This window comes from Meles meles, chromosome X (genome assembly GCF_922984935.1).
Source record: "Meles meles chromosome X, mMelMel3.1 paternal haplotype, whole genome shotgun sequence".
In the NCBI taxonomy this organism is placed as follows: Eukaryota; Metazoa; Chordata; class Mammalia; order Carnivora; family Mustelidae; genus Meles; species Meles meles.
Window position 1 is genome coordinate 38,851,943 of NC_060087.1, and position 17,055 is coordinate 38,868,997.

General features: G+C 44.8%; 1 protein-coding gene across 1 annotated transcript in view; it reads left to right on the forward strand.

Moving 5' to 3' along the window:
• MAOA (monoamine oxidase A) overlaps positions 1-17,055 on the forward strand; it is a 69,607-nt gene that overhangs the window by 39,045 nt on the left and 13,507 nt on the right. The window contains exons 4-9 of the mRNA XM_045995168.1: positions 7,904-8,008; positions 8,712-8,803; positions 14,083-14,224; positions 14,871-15,020; positions 15,318-15,477; positions 16,410-16,506. Of these exons, the coding sequence (XP_045851124.1) occupies positions 7,904-8,008; positions 8,712-8,803; positions 14,083-14,224; positions 14,871-15,020; positions 15,318-15,477; positions 16,410-16,506 (746 nt within the window). The remainder of the gene's footprint in view (positions 1-7,903; positions 8,009-8,711; positions 8,804-14,082; positions 14,225-14,870; positions 15,021-15,317; positions 15,478-16,409; positions 16,507-17,055) is intronic.

Genomic DNA, 17,055 nt, shown 5'->3' on the forward strand with positions numbered 1-17,055 from the left:
AGTCCCCTCTCCCTCCCACCTGCACCATCATGATCACGGGAGCCATCGCTGAAGTAACTCCATGCAGATCCAGCCCCGTCCACTGGGATACGCAAGGTGAATGCGCCCGGTTAACAGCCAGTCTGGCAAGAAGCTCTGCTTTACCCTTGACCCTCTCTACCTGCTCTGACGTACTTTCTCTTTGTCCTGCCTGATTCCCAGGGGCAGAGAGTCCCAGGCTCAAGACTCAACACAGAGCTCTTGCAATTTCAGCTAGACGCACAAGTGATTTCATTTTATTTTTCCTATTGACTCAGTGTTGTGGGATGACGTGCGTTCTTGTTCAGGAAACGTCCGCAGGAGACTGTATTCCCATGAGGAGCATTTGGAAAATAAATCCGCTGGTTATCAGGGCTCCTCTTTGTAGCCCCTCTTCTCCCGTGTCCCCTTGGGCCCCTGAGAGCGCCAGCCAGAAGAGGAAGAAAGCATGTCTAAGGGAGTATTTTCTAAGCAACATTAATCCCAGCAACGCTTTGCTAGAGAGGGAGTTTCTTGGTCATATACATGTGGAAATGCTCCATGTTCCATCCCTATCATTGAGTGCCAAGATGTTTGTTAGCAAATTAGGGGTCCTATGAGGACGAGCAGAAAAATTTTTTTTAAATTAAAAATAAAAGCTGTTTAACTATAAGCCAGGATTTCCCAGATTCATGACCATGGAACCCATTTTTACAGAGCATCCAGAAAGAGCAGAGTGAGAAAGGCTCACATAGGAAATGGTTTTAGAGATTTTCATCTTTTTTTTCTTCCTTTCAATACCTTACACATAGGGAGTTCTAGTAAATCTGTTGGTAGTATTGACTACAGCTCTTTCAGAAAAGGTGTGTCTGTGAAGTTGATCATTAAAAACCAGTGCTAAATTGGCATTCATTCGAAGATCTTGTCTGAGGTGGGAAAAGAGGGAGTTGTTTGTGTAGAAAGAGGCTGGACTATTTCTGGAGCCTTGTAGAGCTAGATGTGAGATCAGATGGGCTATACATGCAAGTATTCCACCTACTTTTTAAAAGATTTTAGTTATCTATTTGAGATAGGGAAAGCAAGAGTGAGAGAGAGCACAAACACGGGGAGGGGCGGAGGAGGGGGAGAAGCCGACCCCTGCTGAGCAGAGAGCCCAACTCAGGGCTTGATCCCAGGACCCTGAGATCATGACTGAGCCAAAGGCAGACGCTTAACCGACCGAGTCACCCAGGCGCCCTGTATTTATTTATCCTTTCAATTCCTCCATTTAACGAGCATTTCTTGGAACCTTGGTATATACAAGGCAGTGTAGGAGATATAAACATGTGTGAGACATCGCCCTTCTTGGGTGTGTTGCAACTAGTCGGGAAAGTTCTTACATAAATCAGTTTAATGGCATGGAAAATAGTGAGGTGCCATGGGCAACAAAGTGCTTTAGTCTGCCAGAGGAAGCAGAGGTCATTTCCACCTTCCGCTACTAGGTAGGATCTTTGGGACCATGTTTGTCTCAGAGCTGTATTTACTTATGCCGACAACCTCCAGACATAGAAAGCACATCCTAATAGACTCCCAATGGAGGATCCAGCTCAGGGGCACTGCAGGTCCCATCTTCCTGACATGGAGACTGAGGCCCGGGGTGGGGGCACCGGGAGGACTAAGTCAAGAGTGTGGAGTCATGAACTCTCCTTCTGCCTCTGCCAAGGCACTAGCTGGGATTAATTATATATGTACACACACATATACATACCCACATATATGTTAAAAATCTAAAACGTATGAAATGTGAACCCCTGAATATCTTCAAAGATGTAAATTCAGCAAAAGCTGCCCAAATTTATTATCCTGTGATGCATCTCACTTTTGATGATCACAGGATTTTAATTAGAAGCAATAAAAACCAAGAGAAATCAGACATGAAATGCAGGCATAGTGATATGGAAGATGTAAGGAACAAGAATAGAGCAAGTAAACAATCTTCCTAAAAAGATTGACTTTTTATTTATGTATTTATTTATTTATTTGAGAGAGAAAGAGATCGCGACAGAGCCTGATTTGACTTTGGCCATCACCCATCACTAGGGAAATGCGAGTCAGAACTACAGTGAGGTACTGCTTTAGCCCCGCCAGGCTGGCTAGAATCAGAAAGTCAGTAATAAGTGTTGGTGAAGAAGTGGAGCCATCGGAACCCTCATATGGCACTGGTGGGAAAGTAAAATGGTGCAGCTGCTTTGGAAGATAGCAAAATGGTGTAGGGGGAGGGTGGAGAGTGACTGTTAATGACTAAGTGGAGGGTGGAGAGTGACTGTTAATGACTTCTTCTGGTGACAAAAATGTTCTAAAGTTAGATGCCATAATGGATGCCCAGCTCTGCGAATATACCAAAACCCCATTGCATTATACACTTTAAATGGGTGGATTATTGAGGATGTGAATTTTTTTTAAAGATTTTATTTATTTATTTGAGCGAGAGCGAGCACGAGCTTGGGGGGAGGGACAGTCAGAGGGGAAGGGAGAAGCAGGCTCCCCACTGAACAGAAAGCCTGATGCAGGGCCCAGTCCCAGGACCCTGGGATCATGACCCAAGCCACCCAGGCGCCCCTCAAGTATGTGAACTATGTCTTAATAAAGCTGTTTTGGAAAAGCAGTCACTCATCCTCATAGTGTAACATTTTCATCTTTTTTTCCTAACTGCCTGTTTCTCCAGAGTTAATGGCATTTGTGAAAGAGGAAAAGCTCTGTCAATCATCTTTACTTACTCAAGAGCCTCCAGAAGAGGTCACATTGTTGCTATCTTAATTGTTCTGTTTTTGTTTTTTAGATTTTATTTATTTGTGAGAGAGTAAGAGTGAGAGCAAGTGCTCACACAAACAGGGGAAGCGGCAGGCCGAGGGAAAAGCAGACTCCACCACTGAGGAGGGAGCAGGATGCGGGGCTCGATCCCAGGACTGTGGGATCATGACCTGAGCCGAAGGCAGACGCTTAGCCGGCTGAACCATCCAGGCATCCCTTAATTGCTTTGTTTGTAATTTCTGTATAGAACTAGAGTCCCTTGGGAAAGGCAGCATAGCTTCATTTGAAATTTTGTTCTTAATTCTGTGGCATCATTTGTACCTGAGCTTTTCAGTTGTCTTGTTCCCCAAGACGGGACCGCACAACTCATGGGCCGCCACACGGCCTCATAGCCATTCCAAGTCCTGAGAGAGACTGAGAATAAGATGAAGTATCAGGTTATGAGCAAACACCCAGGAATGTGCTGCCAGCCCTTGGAAGTTGTGTGAGAAGTTATACATTACGGTTTGGAAGTTCTCTTCAACATTCAGGGAGCAGAGACTCGAAAGATGTACACTGCAACACTGTGCAAATCAAAGGACAAACCCAGACGTTGGCTGAGTTCTGCGGGGAAATGGGGGGTGGAAAAGGCTGAGGATCAGACCCTTGGGAGGCAGTGGATGGAAGATGAGAGGGTTTTGCAAAGAAGGATGGACACTAGTTGGAGACTTGAAACAAGCAGGGCAGTACCATGGGACAGATGTTTCCATATTAGGATGGCTTGTTTTTGGTCAAGTAGAATGATGTAGGTTTGAAGAGAGCTTGGCTAACCTGCATTTGGAAAGAGGAAGAAAATGATATTTTTTAACTATGAATACAACACAGTACTGCCATCCTATTTAATGCATGCGTTTTTCGATGATTTCTTTAGTTAAAGCATTATTAAATACTGTAGAAAAGAAACCATCCAAAGATTTCTCCTATAGGCTTGTCAAAACAGTGGGACAAGGAGAATGCCAAGGAATTCATTTGAGTTAGACAGACTTGTTCCTCAACCAGTCTAGCACATATCTGTTTATTTTCAAGATAATTAAAAAAACTGCTTGGAAACCTTCCTCGGGGGCCTGTGATGTTCTTTAATAACACCCACTTCCTATTGTTTAACTAAAACCTAAAAGTACAAAGAGCCAAAACTCTCCAATACGCCAATCACTAAATGTTACTCATTTACTCTAAACTTGGTTTATTTTTTAAGACCAACAATAAAGAATGATGTGGGAGCCGTAAATTGCCATGTCCTTGCAATAGTCTCTTCTTATTAGGAACATTGGTACATTGAGGATGTGGCTTCTCAAAGGGATTTACGTATTTGGGGCACAGTTCCAGGGACATTGTGTTCTGCTCGACCTCAGCTCAGAGACACTGTGCTTTGGAAGGGTTGGAAGGCTCCAGAGTATAGGTACAAAACGAACTTGACCTTTACTCAAGATTTTTTTTCCTTTTATTTTCCAAGAGCAGTAGCCACTTAGAAATATTTGAAAGTATTTGGAAATACTGAGAAAGTACGGGTGCCTTTGGGAGAAAACGGTACTGTCACATTTACGAGCTTGAGAAGGTCTGGTTGGCAGGCTGTTCTTACTGTATCAAGACACAGCTCCAGGCCCTGCCACTGCACCACTTTAGGGATTCCAAGGAGCAAAAAGTTGTCTTGAGTTGTCTAGTTTAGAAGCAGGCGGTGGAGGAAATAAGCTTTTCAGGGGTTTCAGAGAAAGGAAGAGGTAACGTGTAGGAGTCTATTCCCACATATATGCATTTCTTTAGCAAACAGGTTTTCTTTTCTTTCTTTTTTTTTTAAGATTTATTCATTTTAGAGAGAGAGAGAGAGAGAGAGAGCGAGCATGAGCGGGAGGGGCAGAGGGAGAGAGAATCTCAAGCAGACCCCATGCCAAGTGCAGAGCACGATTTGATTCGATCTCACAATCCTGAGATCACACCCTGAGCCAAAACTAAGCATCAGACACTTAACCGACTGCACCACCCAGATGTCCCACTGTTAGGTTTTCTATGGAATAAGAGCAGAGAAGCCAGGCATGAAGAGTGAAACTAATTAGTCAAATCCCTTTTCAACTTGGTGCCTCTGTCAACAGGATAGAAATTAATGTTGTAGTTGGCCGGCCTTTATGATCTTCTTTTAGTGTTTCCATGGCTCCTATTTCTAAAAAGATTGCCAGACTGGACTCTCCTCTCTCCTTGGATTCTTTACTTCTCCTGCCACCTCTTTTTTTTTTTTTTTTTTTAAATCAAGGCTCAGATCATGGGGCCTTTAGGCTGTGTGTGAAATGAGACTCTGGTTGGCATCATCCTGAAATTTCTTGGGAATGTGGGACACATTTTGTTGAATTATATTTATACTTATCTTAATGTCCCCAGATGATTGAGCATGTTTGTTTTTATTAAAAAAGTATTTCTTTTCAAAGCAAAGATCAGTTTTTTATGAGACTATTCCTTGATTATAAATACATTTTACAGGGGCGCCTGGGTGGCTCAGTGGATTGGGCCGCTGCCTTCGGCTCAGGTCATGATCTCAGGGTCCTGGGATCGAGCCCCGCATCGGGCTCTCTGCTCCGCAGGGAGCCTGCTTCCTCCTCTCTCTCTGCCTGCCTCTCTGCCTACTTGTGATCTCTCTCTCTGTCAAATAAATAAATAAAATCTTTAAAAAAAATACATTTTACAGAGTAAAATGTAAATTTTCCCCGATTTCAACTAAGGAAAGAACTGTTCTGAAGGCTGCCCATGAGCTGTTAACCGTCAGCCTCCTCTCTGTAGCTAGCATAGCATTCTGGGTAAAATGTCTGCCTGTTTTTCTCCAGACGTGCTTCCTCATTTCCCAGGGTTGACACTGTTTCCTCAACAGCCAGCTTATACCCCAGAGCTTCTTTGTCTCCATTTTTATTCCTTAGAAACATAAAAGATGGTGTGGGATATTTCTAAGTTTTCACATTTCCAAACACTCCTTCATCCAGTTGGGAGGGCTAATATGTCTCTAGAACAGACCTATCCCCACATTCTGTCAACCCTATAGGAAGGCCAGAAAGCTTAATGTTTATGAGCAAAGGCTTTGGGAACAGGAAATTTCCATTCTACTCTTTTCCAGCTAATATCCCTGGGCTTTAGTTTCCTCATTTATAAGATGGAAATATTAATAGTGCTTGCCTCCACAGGGTTGGGGTGAGATAATGCATATGAAGAGCTTAGCCAGGGCCAGGCATGGAGAAAGATCTCAATAAATGTTAGTAATAATGGTGGCGATAGTGGTGGTGATGATAAAGGTTTGGAGCCTCGGAGAGTTGTGTTGCAGCATTACAAACATGGCATTTTTTCAGATAAGAAATCAGATCACATAATCTGCCAAGGTTATTTGAATTTGCTACCGTGGCAGGCAAAATTACTTGTCACTTAATGGCTGCCGTGTACCGTTACTCAGTTGAAGAGTGCGTGTGTGCACGCATGTGTGTGTAAGCGTGTGCACATGAATGCAAATGCTCTTGGGTCTTGTGTCCCTGTCTTGATGGTTAGGAGTTTTGCTTTAGTTCCCCTCCCCCACCTTCTTAATTCAAAACAGTTCTTAATACTGTGCAATACACACAGTAGGCTTTCTGCGAGTATTATGTTTTTCTTTGATTAAAAAATACAAATCTCAAGCAAAATTGAATTAGTAGACAATATTTAAATCTTAATGAATGTTTTATTTTTAGAGGAAATGAATTAGGAGTGAAACCTTAGAAAATACCCAGACCTGGTCTCTCTTCCCCGGGGTTCACTCTCACCTCACCCCGGTGTTTGCATAGCACAGGACTTGTCACACAATGGAAATGAAGTCAATGGTGGCAAGTAATTAGCTGTCTTTATGTTCGTGGTCTCGGTACCAGCCAATAGAAAGCCATTTCCGGCTAACAAGAGGGGGATCTAGTGAAAGGATATCAGAGAGCCTACAGAACCAACAAGAGGCCGGAGGGCCACATTTAGGAATAGGCAGAGTACAGGGGAGCTCTGGCAAGTTAGGGGCAGGAACCGCAACCATGGTCTTTAGAGCAGGACGCATGTGTGCAGCGTGCTGCCATGGGGAAGGAGAACCCAGAGTTAGCTTTCTTCTGTTGTTGGGTGACTCATTCCAGGGTCAGAGAGTGTATGTAAGTGGCCAAGCTTAGCTGACAGGCTCACACCCCGGCTGCACCAGTAGCCAGAGGGGGTGGAGAAAGATCTAGCCCATCACCTGCTGTAATGGGAGACGATATCCAGGATCATCCTCCCTACACATCTACCCACAGAGGAGAGGCAGTTTCCCAAAAAGGAACCAGGATAATACTGGGAGAGGAGCATGGATGCCGGGCAGCCAAAAAAATGTCAAATGCCCATTATTCTGTTTCCTGTATTTTGATTCTTTTTTTTAAAAAAGATTTTATTTATTCATGTGACAGAGAGAGAAAGATCCCAAGTAGGCAGAGTAGCAGGCTCCTTGCTGAGCAGAGAGCCCAAAGCAGGGCTTGATCCCAGAACCCTGAGATCATGACCCGAGTCGAAGGCAGAGGCCCAACCCACTGAGCCACCCAGGCTCCCCCTATATTTTGATTCTTGGCTTCAGGCATAGCCCGTGGTTTAGCCAGTCTTTATTTAGCCCATGTGAACCCTAAAACTCAGTCCGAGATATTCTGCTTTGTTGTTCCAGTCTTCTGTGTGGTCCAAGGACAGTCTTCCATGTCATCATCCTGCTCTCATCTGAGTGGGAGCATCCCTGCAAAGAGATTAGCTAGCTAGGAACTCAAGGGTTGAGAATATTGGGCATCAGCGTTAGATAATTAGGATGAGCTACCTTTATTTATGTTCTCCATATAAGTACAAGTAAGTTCACAGCTATTATTTCCTGTAAATTAAAAGTAGGTAGCACAACACCTGGGGCTTTTTGCTAATCGAAATTTGGGGCCTATATAGGTAAAATGTATTTACTTCCCATCAAAGGTGATGCTTTTGCAATAGGAGAGCATACTGTTAGTTTGAAAATACCTCTTATGTTGGCTGGGTTTTGTTATTTAGAATGCCACCCTAATTTAACGTATTATCCTTTGCTTTTATGTTGTAGGGGAGAACTTACCCATTTCGGGGGGCCTTTCCACCGGTATGGAATCCCATTGCCTATTTGGATTACAACAATTTGTGGAGGACAATGGATAACATGGGGAAGGAGGTAAAATGTGTGTTCAGCTTACACATGACCTGAATTTACTTCCAATAGTGCAGGGACCGTTGCTCTGGACATTCATACCTGTCATTTCCAACGTACCCAACTGCCCTGCCAAGTTGGTAGTATTTCCACTTGCAAGGAAAATGAGTGCTGAAGGGCTGTGTTAATTTCCCCAACACCACACTGCAAGGGAACCAGGATTCAAACCCACATCTCTCTGACTGTAATGCCTGTGTGTTTTCAACTCTATGGCACTGAGAATTTGTGTGATGTGTTTTTGCCAGTTACCCTATTCATAGTTGCCTTATCTGTGTGTGATTCCACTTTAGATAGTAAAGGAAGAAGGGATTTATTCCCCCCGAGTTTTTTTTTACTTAGGCCTAGGCTCCGTAAGATCACTCTCTCACACTTAAAATGGCTGTTGACATTCAATAATAAGGATCATCATCATAATTACATATTCATGTATATATATACATTTATAGGTAATCCCCCCCTTTTTGCATCACCATCATCATTATTATGGCAACAACATTAAGGCGTAGAATGCAGAGACCTATCCATCCCAAACCCACCACTATCTGTGCCAATCACACATCCCAACACACACCCAGAGACTGGTTTACAGAGGTTCTCCTGAAGGCCTGTTGGCAGGGCAGTGGGCAGTAACCATCACACCTGAATGTGGGCCCTCCTTCCTCTGCAGATTCCAGCGGATGCACCGTGGGAGGCCCCACATGCTGAGGAGTGGGACAAGATGACCATGAAAGATCTCATTGATAAAATCTGCTGGACAAAGTAATCTTTTTTAAAAAATTATTTTTATTAATATATAATGTATTATTTGCCCCAGGGGTACAGTTCTATGAATCATCAGGCTTACACATTTCATAGCACTCACCATAGCACATACCCTCCCCAATGTCCATAACCCCACCACCCTATCACTACCCCTCTACACCCAGCAACCCTCAGTTTGTTTTGTAAGATTAAGAGTCTCTTATGGTTTGGATAAAATAACCTTGACTATTTAAAGTTTACCTTTCATCTTTCCTTTGGATCCTTTCTGTCCTATCTTGAACTGCACTGTTTTCCTTTTCTTTTTTTTTAAGATTTTATTTTTAAAGTAATCTCTACACCCTACATGGGGCTTGAACCCACAACCCCAGGATCAAGAGTCGCATGCTTCACCGACTGAGCCAGCCAGGGGCCCCTGCAGTGTTTTTCTTAATAGGTTGTAGGAAAAAAGTTAAGAGGAAACCTAATGATCATTCAGTCAGTAGCATCTTTGAGGGAACTTTAGACACTGCTGAGTGGGTTTGAACATAAAATGGATCTAAAACAAAGAAAAGAGGAGGCAAATGAAGTAGAACTTTTAAAAAAGATTTTATTTATTTATTTGATATAAAACGATCACAAGTAGGCAGAGAGGCAGGCAGAGAGAGAGAGGGAGGAAGCAGGCTCCCTGCTAAGCAGAGACCCTGATGCAGGGCTCAATCCCAGGACCCTGGGATCATGACTAAAGCCGAAGGCAGAGGCTCTAACCCACTGAGCCACCCCGGTGCCCCTGAAGTAGAATATTTTTAATGAAAGGGCTGTGTGATTTGCAATAAAACAAGTAATTGTGTATTCAAATTATACCAGTCAGCTACAGAAGCAATTTGGAAAGATACTAAAGTCGTTCCCTACAGATATAGAAAAACATGGAAAGGAAGGCAAGCTAGTCTTTATTAATAAAAAATATAAGTTTTATAATGTTTTCAATGAAAACATGTGTAATGAGTTGAGTTACTTACAGATTGTTTAGTCAGCATTCAGGGGCTGCTATGTGAAGGCACTGTAGCTATCAGTGAGGAATTGTGGTGAATGTGTTAGGCATGGCCCCTAAACTCATGGAGTTAGTATTTTTCTAGCAGGAAAGATTGACATTATGCACATAATTCCATAATACTACTAGAGTGACAAACAGGGATCTTGATCTGAGGTTAAGGAAGAGATTTCTGGATTCAGCCATCTTTAAACATAAACCAAGGACTAAGTGCATCCACTAAAAATCAGTGACAGAGGATGGGAGGAGATAGGAAAGGGTGGATGATGTGGGGGGACAAGGCATCTTCTAGGAATGCCACAAAGTGGTTGAGGGAGAGAGAGAGGAAAGATGGATGGTGTGGAAGGGAGTGTCTTCCAGGAACGAGGCACAGTATTTGGGGAAAGACAGGAAGGGAGGATGATGTGGGAATATGAAATCTACGAGGAATGTGCCACAGTGGATGGGGGGAGACCAGATGGATAGATAGTATGGAGATGACATGTTCCAGGAGTGAGCCGGAAGGGAATGTCTTCCAGGAACGAGGCACAGTATTTGGGGAAAGACAGGAAGGGAGGATGATGTGGGAATATGAAATCTACGAGGACTGTGCCACAGTGGATGGGGGGAGACCAGATGGATAGATAGTATGGAGATGACATGTTCCAGGAGTGAGCCATAGCAGATGAGGAGAGACAAAGGGTGGATGGTGTGCGGAAAATGGTATCTTCAAAGAATAAGCCCCAGTGGAAGGGGAAGCAATGAAAGTTGGTTGGTGTATGCAGATGGTATCATCCATGAATGAGCCACAGTGTATGCCAGTAGACAAAAAGGCTGGATGGTGTTTGTGTTGGCAGCGGGGGGCGAGGGGGCAGTGGTGGTGGCGGTGGCAGTGGTGGGTATCTTCCAAGAATGACACAATTGATGGGGGAAAGAATAAGAATGAAATATGTGAGGGGATGGGATCTTCTAGGTATGAAACACGATGGACTTGGGGAGACAAGAATGGATGTTTGGTGGGATGGTATCTTCCATGAGTGAGTTTAATGCATGGAGGGAGACAGGAAAGGTTGATGGTGTGGGGGAATGGTATCTTCCAGGAATGAGCCATTTGGTAGGGGAGACAAAAAGAGTGGAATGTGTGAGAGGATGGTATCTTCCAGGAATGAGCCACTTGGATTGGGGGGTGGGAGATAGGAAAGCTGAATCCTGTGGGGTGATGGTATCTTCCAGGTAGGAGCCAAATGGATAGGGACAAAGGAAGAAAGGATGGTGTTGGAGGATGGTATCTCCTAATGATGAACCATAGTGGATGGGGAAATAGGAAGGCTGGATGGTGTGAGACAATGGTAACTTCCAGGAAAGAGCCACATGGATGGGGGAAAAAGGAAGGATAGATGGTGTGGGTAGATTTTATTTTCCAGGAATGAGTGACATGGATGGGGGGGTGGGACAGGAAAGGAGGATTATGTGGGGTGGTGGTGTCTTCCAAGAAGGAGCTAGTGGAAGCGGTTAGGCTGGAAGAGTTGATGGTGTGACCAGATGGAATGAACCACAGTGGATGGGAGAAGAAGGGAGGATGGTGTGGGAGGATGGTATTCTTCCAGGAATAGGCCATGGCAAATGGTCGGTGGGGGAAGAAGACAGGATGGATGGATGGATGGTGGGACAGCATCTTCCAGGAATAGCCATTGTCTATGGAGGTAAACAGGAAGAGTGGATGGTGTTGAGGGGGTGGTATCTTCCAGGAATGAACCATAGTGGATTGGGAGAGGTAGGGAAGAGAGGATGGTATGAAAAGATGGTATCATCAAGGAATGAGCTACAGTGACTATGGGATGGGGGGAGTCAGAAAGGGTAAATGAAGTGGAAGCAAGTTATCTTCCAGGAATGAGCCTCAGTGGATAGGAGAGACAGGAAGGATATATAGTGTAGGAGGAATGATATCTTCCAGAAATGAGCCACTTGACTGGTGAGACTGAAAGGATGGTTGATGAGGTGGATAGTATCTTCCAGGGATTCAACGGTTGGTGGGGGGGATATAGGAAGGATAGAAATAGTTGAGGGTTGAGGGGATGGTATCTTCTAGGAATGAACCACTGTAGGAGGACAGAGGAAGGGTAGATGGCTGGAAGGGAAATTTATCTTCCAGGAAGGAACAGTAGTGATGGAGAAGGTGGGAGAGGGACACTGGGAGACTGGATGATGTGGTGACAACCTGGAAACAACACAGTGGATGTGGGAGACCTGAGGGAACATGGAGGTTGGGGGATGGTATCTTCCAGGAATGAGCCACAGTGTATGGGGGAGGGCAGGATGGTTGATGGTGGCTGAGGGGATGATATTTTCCAGGGATGAGCCACAGGTTATAGGCGGAGACATGAAGGTTGGATTGGTATCTTCTAAGAATGAATCATATAGATGGGTGGAGACCGGGAAACTGGGTAGTGAGGGTGGATGGTATCCATCAGGAATGAACCACATGAACAAGGGAAGTCAGCAAAGATGGATGTGGTGAGGCATGTTACCTTCCAGGAATGAGCCATAATCCATGGAGGTAGATGGGAATGGGGTATGTATGTGTGCAGGTGGGCAGCGGCGGGGTGGGGGCAGTGATATCTTCCAGGAATGAGCCATAGTAAATGGGGAAAATGGGAAAGCTGGGGGGTATGGGAGAATGGTATCTACCAGGAACGAGCCTTGGTGGATGGAGAGGAGAGAGGAAGAGGAAGAGGAAATGGAATCACCCAGGAATGAGCTACAGTGACCGTGGGTGGGGGTTGACAAGAAGGGTAGATCATGTGGGAGCATGGTGTCTTCCAGAAATGAGCATCAGTGGGTAGGAGAGACAGGAAGGATGGATGGTGTTGGGGATGATATGTTTCAGAAATAAACAATAATGGACGGCAGGGAAGAGGATGAGTGGATAGTGTGGTGAGATGGTTTCTTCTAGGAATGAGCCACTATGGATGGGGGAGGCAGGAAAGTTGGATGGTATGAGAAGATGGTATGTTCCAGGATGAGCCGTAGTAGAATGGGAGGAGACTAGAGGTGTGGTTGGTACGTGGGGAAGGTTGCTTCCACAAATGAGCTACATAGGTGAGGATAGATGGAGGAGGGCAGACAGTGTAGGAGGATAGTATCTTCCAGGAATGAACCACAGTGTCTGGGGGGAGACAGTAAGGATATGTGGTTTGGTGGGATGGTATCTTCCAGGAAGGAGCCACAGTGCCTCAGGTATGTGGTGGTAGGGGGAGCTATAGGAAGGATACATGGTGTAGTGGTGGTCTTTTCTGGCAATGAGCTACAGTGACAGTAGACAGGAGACAGGAATAAGGATGGTGTTACAGCACGGTATCTTCCAGAAATGAGCCACCGTGAATGCTGCGAGATATGAAGGGTGGATGGTGTAGGGGATGCCATTTTCCTTGTAGAGAAAACAGGAAACAGCTTTTAAAGGCCCCAAGGTGGGGAGATTGACATGTTTTTGCCGTGGTATGACAGTATGCCTAGACACTAAGGATGCCACGAGAAAGCAGTGTAATTGGAGGTCAGAGAGGGGGCTGGTGGTGAAAGATAGAGTGGCCACATTCAGGATTTTTGCCTTTTGCCATGAATGCCATTGAAGGGTTTTCTGCGAGTGGGGTTTTTTCGTTTTGTTTTGCACTGTCAAAAGACTTCATTGGCTGCAATGTGGCAAAGGGCCAAAAGGGGCTGTAGTCATAAGCCAGGTAGAGATGGCCAGGAGGAAGCCACCACCGTTGTGACCCAGGTGAGGGATGCGGGTGGACTGGAGCAGGGTGGGAGCTGCTCAGGTGAAGAGAGGACAGTTGTTCGAATAAATGAGAACTGTATCCTTAACGATCCCTCACCAGCATCTTGACCCCTTTAGACGGTACCAGAATTAATATATTTGGAGCAAACCCATAACTCCCTCAAAGCAAAGGAAAAGGTTATTTTTCACCAGGAGTTAAAATATGCATTCCTTCAGAAGTTGAGCCCCTGAGGTGTTTTGTTTTGTTTTCCCAAAAACAGTGCAAATGCTTTTTAACCATACTGAATTGTGTTTTAAAAAAGCTGCTGTTCTCTTGGGGCGCCCGGGTGGCTCAGGCGGTTAAGCATCTGCCTTCATCTTGGGTCATGATCCCAGGGTCCTCTCTCTCTCTCTCTCCCCCAAATAAATAAATAAAGTCTTTAAAAAAAAAAAAGCTCCTATCCCATGAAGCACGTATGTATTTACACCCGAATGTCACCTTTGTCATGCGACCAGGACTGCTAGGCAGTTTGCATCGCTCTTTGTGAACATCAATGTGACCTCTGAGCCCTACGAGGTGTCTGCGCTGTGGTTCTTGTGGTACGTGAAGCAGTGCGGAGGCACCACTCGGATATTCTCAGTCACCAACGGGGGCCAGGTACGGAGTGTCCGTTCTCAGTCTGTAACTTCATTTGTGGTTCTGTCCTCACCCAGTGTGCCATCGTAATAGCCGCTCCCGTGTCTGGAAACGTGAGTGGATCTGAGACACGAATTTTTGAAAACATTTCAATGAATGTGCCCCAAACCAAAAGTTCTCCTTTCCTTTTCTCGTTCCTGGAGATGCATTCACAGCTTAAGAATGTTTCGTTTTGAACTAATTCGGTTTTGGGAATTCGGGTCCATCCTTTTGGCGGCGGGGAGGTGGTTAAAATTAGTCTAGCTCTGTGGGAGAAGCTGAGTTACTACGATCAACTGATTTTCAGAAACTTCTAGAACTGGTACTTAAAGTCATCTATGTTTCAGTTAGGCTCTGTTCCATAGTGCAAGGTGTAGTATCTTTCTCCACCAAGTGAATAATTTCTCTCCTCAGAAGATCTTTGGAATACCCTAAGTTGTTCTTGTGGCCCTGAGAGATATTAGCCATTTGACCCTTAGTTTTAGCAAATGTAGGACAGTTGCTTCTTTGAATTAGCTTTATACTTAGAAATTCCACATTTTTTCTTTTGACCTGTATTTTTACTTTCTAAGCTATTGTGATCAATATTTTGATGTTTATAGTCCTCATTGCCTGCCTTCTTCTATAGGAACGGAAATTTGTGGGCGGATCCGGTCAAGTGAGTGAACGGATAATGGAACGCCTTGGGGACAGAGTGAAGCTGAGGTGCCCTGTCACCTATGTGGACCAGTCAGGTGACAACATCATCATTGAGACGTTGAATCATGAAACTTATGAGGTAATTCAGCCTAGTCCCAAGGAACATATATTATATAGGCCTTGTGTCTTCCGCAGCTTCTAACCAAATACCATCCAAGCAGTGGTGTAATTAATGCTGGTATGACCCTAACTCTGTCTTCTAAATTACCATTTTTAGTTGACCTGCTTTGTTCTGTTGTGCTGCCTCACAGGGGCCTCATTTTGTATGTGGTTTACCACTCCGTGTCTTTCTAAATGATAAATATGGTGTTTCTTCCTCTCTGTAAAGACTGAGACTCACATGTTTGAGGTGGTATTCTGTGTCTGTGTCTTTTAGTGTGGATACGTAATTAGCGCCATCCCGCCAACTTTGACTGCCAAGATCCACTTTAGACCTGAACTTCCATCGGAGAGAAACCAATTAATCCAACGTCTTCCGATGGGAGCCATCATTAAGTGCATGATGTATTACAAGGAGGCCTTTTGGAAGAAGAAGGGTAGGCTGCACCTGCTCATGTTTAAATTGTGTTAAGTGAAGGGACCACACTCTCTTTAGGGACCTTCTGGTAGACCCTGGCCAAAAAAAAAGATGACAGGAATAAGTATTTTTAAATTGGTAGAGAAAGGATCAGAAATCTCAGTCTGTCTGTCACTTCACAACCCCTTGTGCGACACAGAATGAACCCAAGAGCCCTTGTTGTCAGTGAAAGGGAAAGAAGAGATCCCACCAAGTGACGGGGGCACCATGGCCCTGGTTCCTGGCATACGTCCTGCCCCTTTGTCTAAATGAGATAGTGATGCAAAGGAGTGCTGGGGGAAGAGCGCAGCTTTGAAGTCCCACCATCCTGGGCTTCACTTGCTTACTAGCCGAGTGGCCTTGGCTGTGACACTTCACCACTCAGCATCAGTCTCCTCAAGTGGTGATAGTGAGACCTACTGTCAGGATGTGTGCACCAACTAGCTGCGGCAGGGCCTGAGTGGATATGGTAGCTCTTGTTGGTAAACCTGGTCCTCAAAGGATTCCTTCCCCCAGCTTCTTCCTTGGGCTCCTCAGGGCGATTCCCTCTGACACAAGCCTTTTGCTGCAAGGCTCCAGGCCCTCAGTATGGTGTGAGCTATGCATTGGTCCTACATGACATTTATGTAGAGGTCATCAAGATAGGTCATTTTCCATGTGTCTATGTTAGCAGAAATCTTTGTGTAGTTAATGTATTTAATGAGGAAATATCTTCTAGGATTGGGGCGAAGACTATTTGAGATTTGCCTTCTTCTTAGCAAAAGAGTTTTATACAGTGTATGTATGTGTGTGTATCTCTGTGTGTGTATATCTCTCTCTCTCTCTCTCTCTCTCTATATATATATATATATAATTTTCCGCTAAATCTTCCATGAGGTCCATGTCAATCTCCTTTTTTTTTTCCTTATTAAGATTACTGTGGTTGTATGATCATTGAGGATGAGGAAGCTCCAATTTCAATAACCCTGGACGACACCAAACCAGATGGATCGCTGCCCGCTATCATGGGGTAGGTTAGAGCTGGGTGCTTCGCATTTCCTAAATTGTGTGGACATCTTGCTGTGGATGCTGGCAGAGCGTATGGACTCGAGCTCCAGCAATCGTAAATAACCCTATAGGAATATATCTTTTTCCGTACTTTAAAATATTAACGTTTGGTATGTGGCACGGAACTCTGGGAAACTTTACAAAAACTGACACTATTTGAACTTGTGCCTCTTTCCTTCTTTCCCCCGTGCAACTCTTGAGGACAGAGTGAAGGAAGCCGCTAGACAGGCAGTAGGGTAGACAACCCTGCCCAGGGCCAGAATGTCCACACTCATCTAGAATGTGAATTGACTGTTTTATTCTATAAAGCCTGTCAGAGTTAGGGTTTCTGGACCGTCGGCTCTTCTCCATTCCAGACATCACTACACCACCAGTGTGAATACGTTAATTGTTACCCAGGGATATGAGACCGATGATCAGTGAGGAGGTACAGTTGGAGGGACAGCCAGGCCTCGAGTGGATGTCCCTCGTTGTGATAGGTCACGCCCAGCTGTCCTTCGCTAGAGATGGT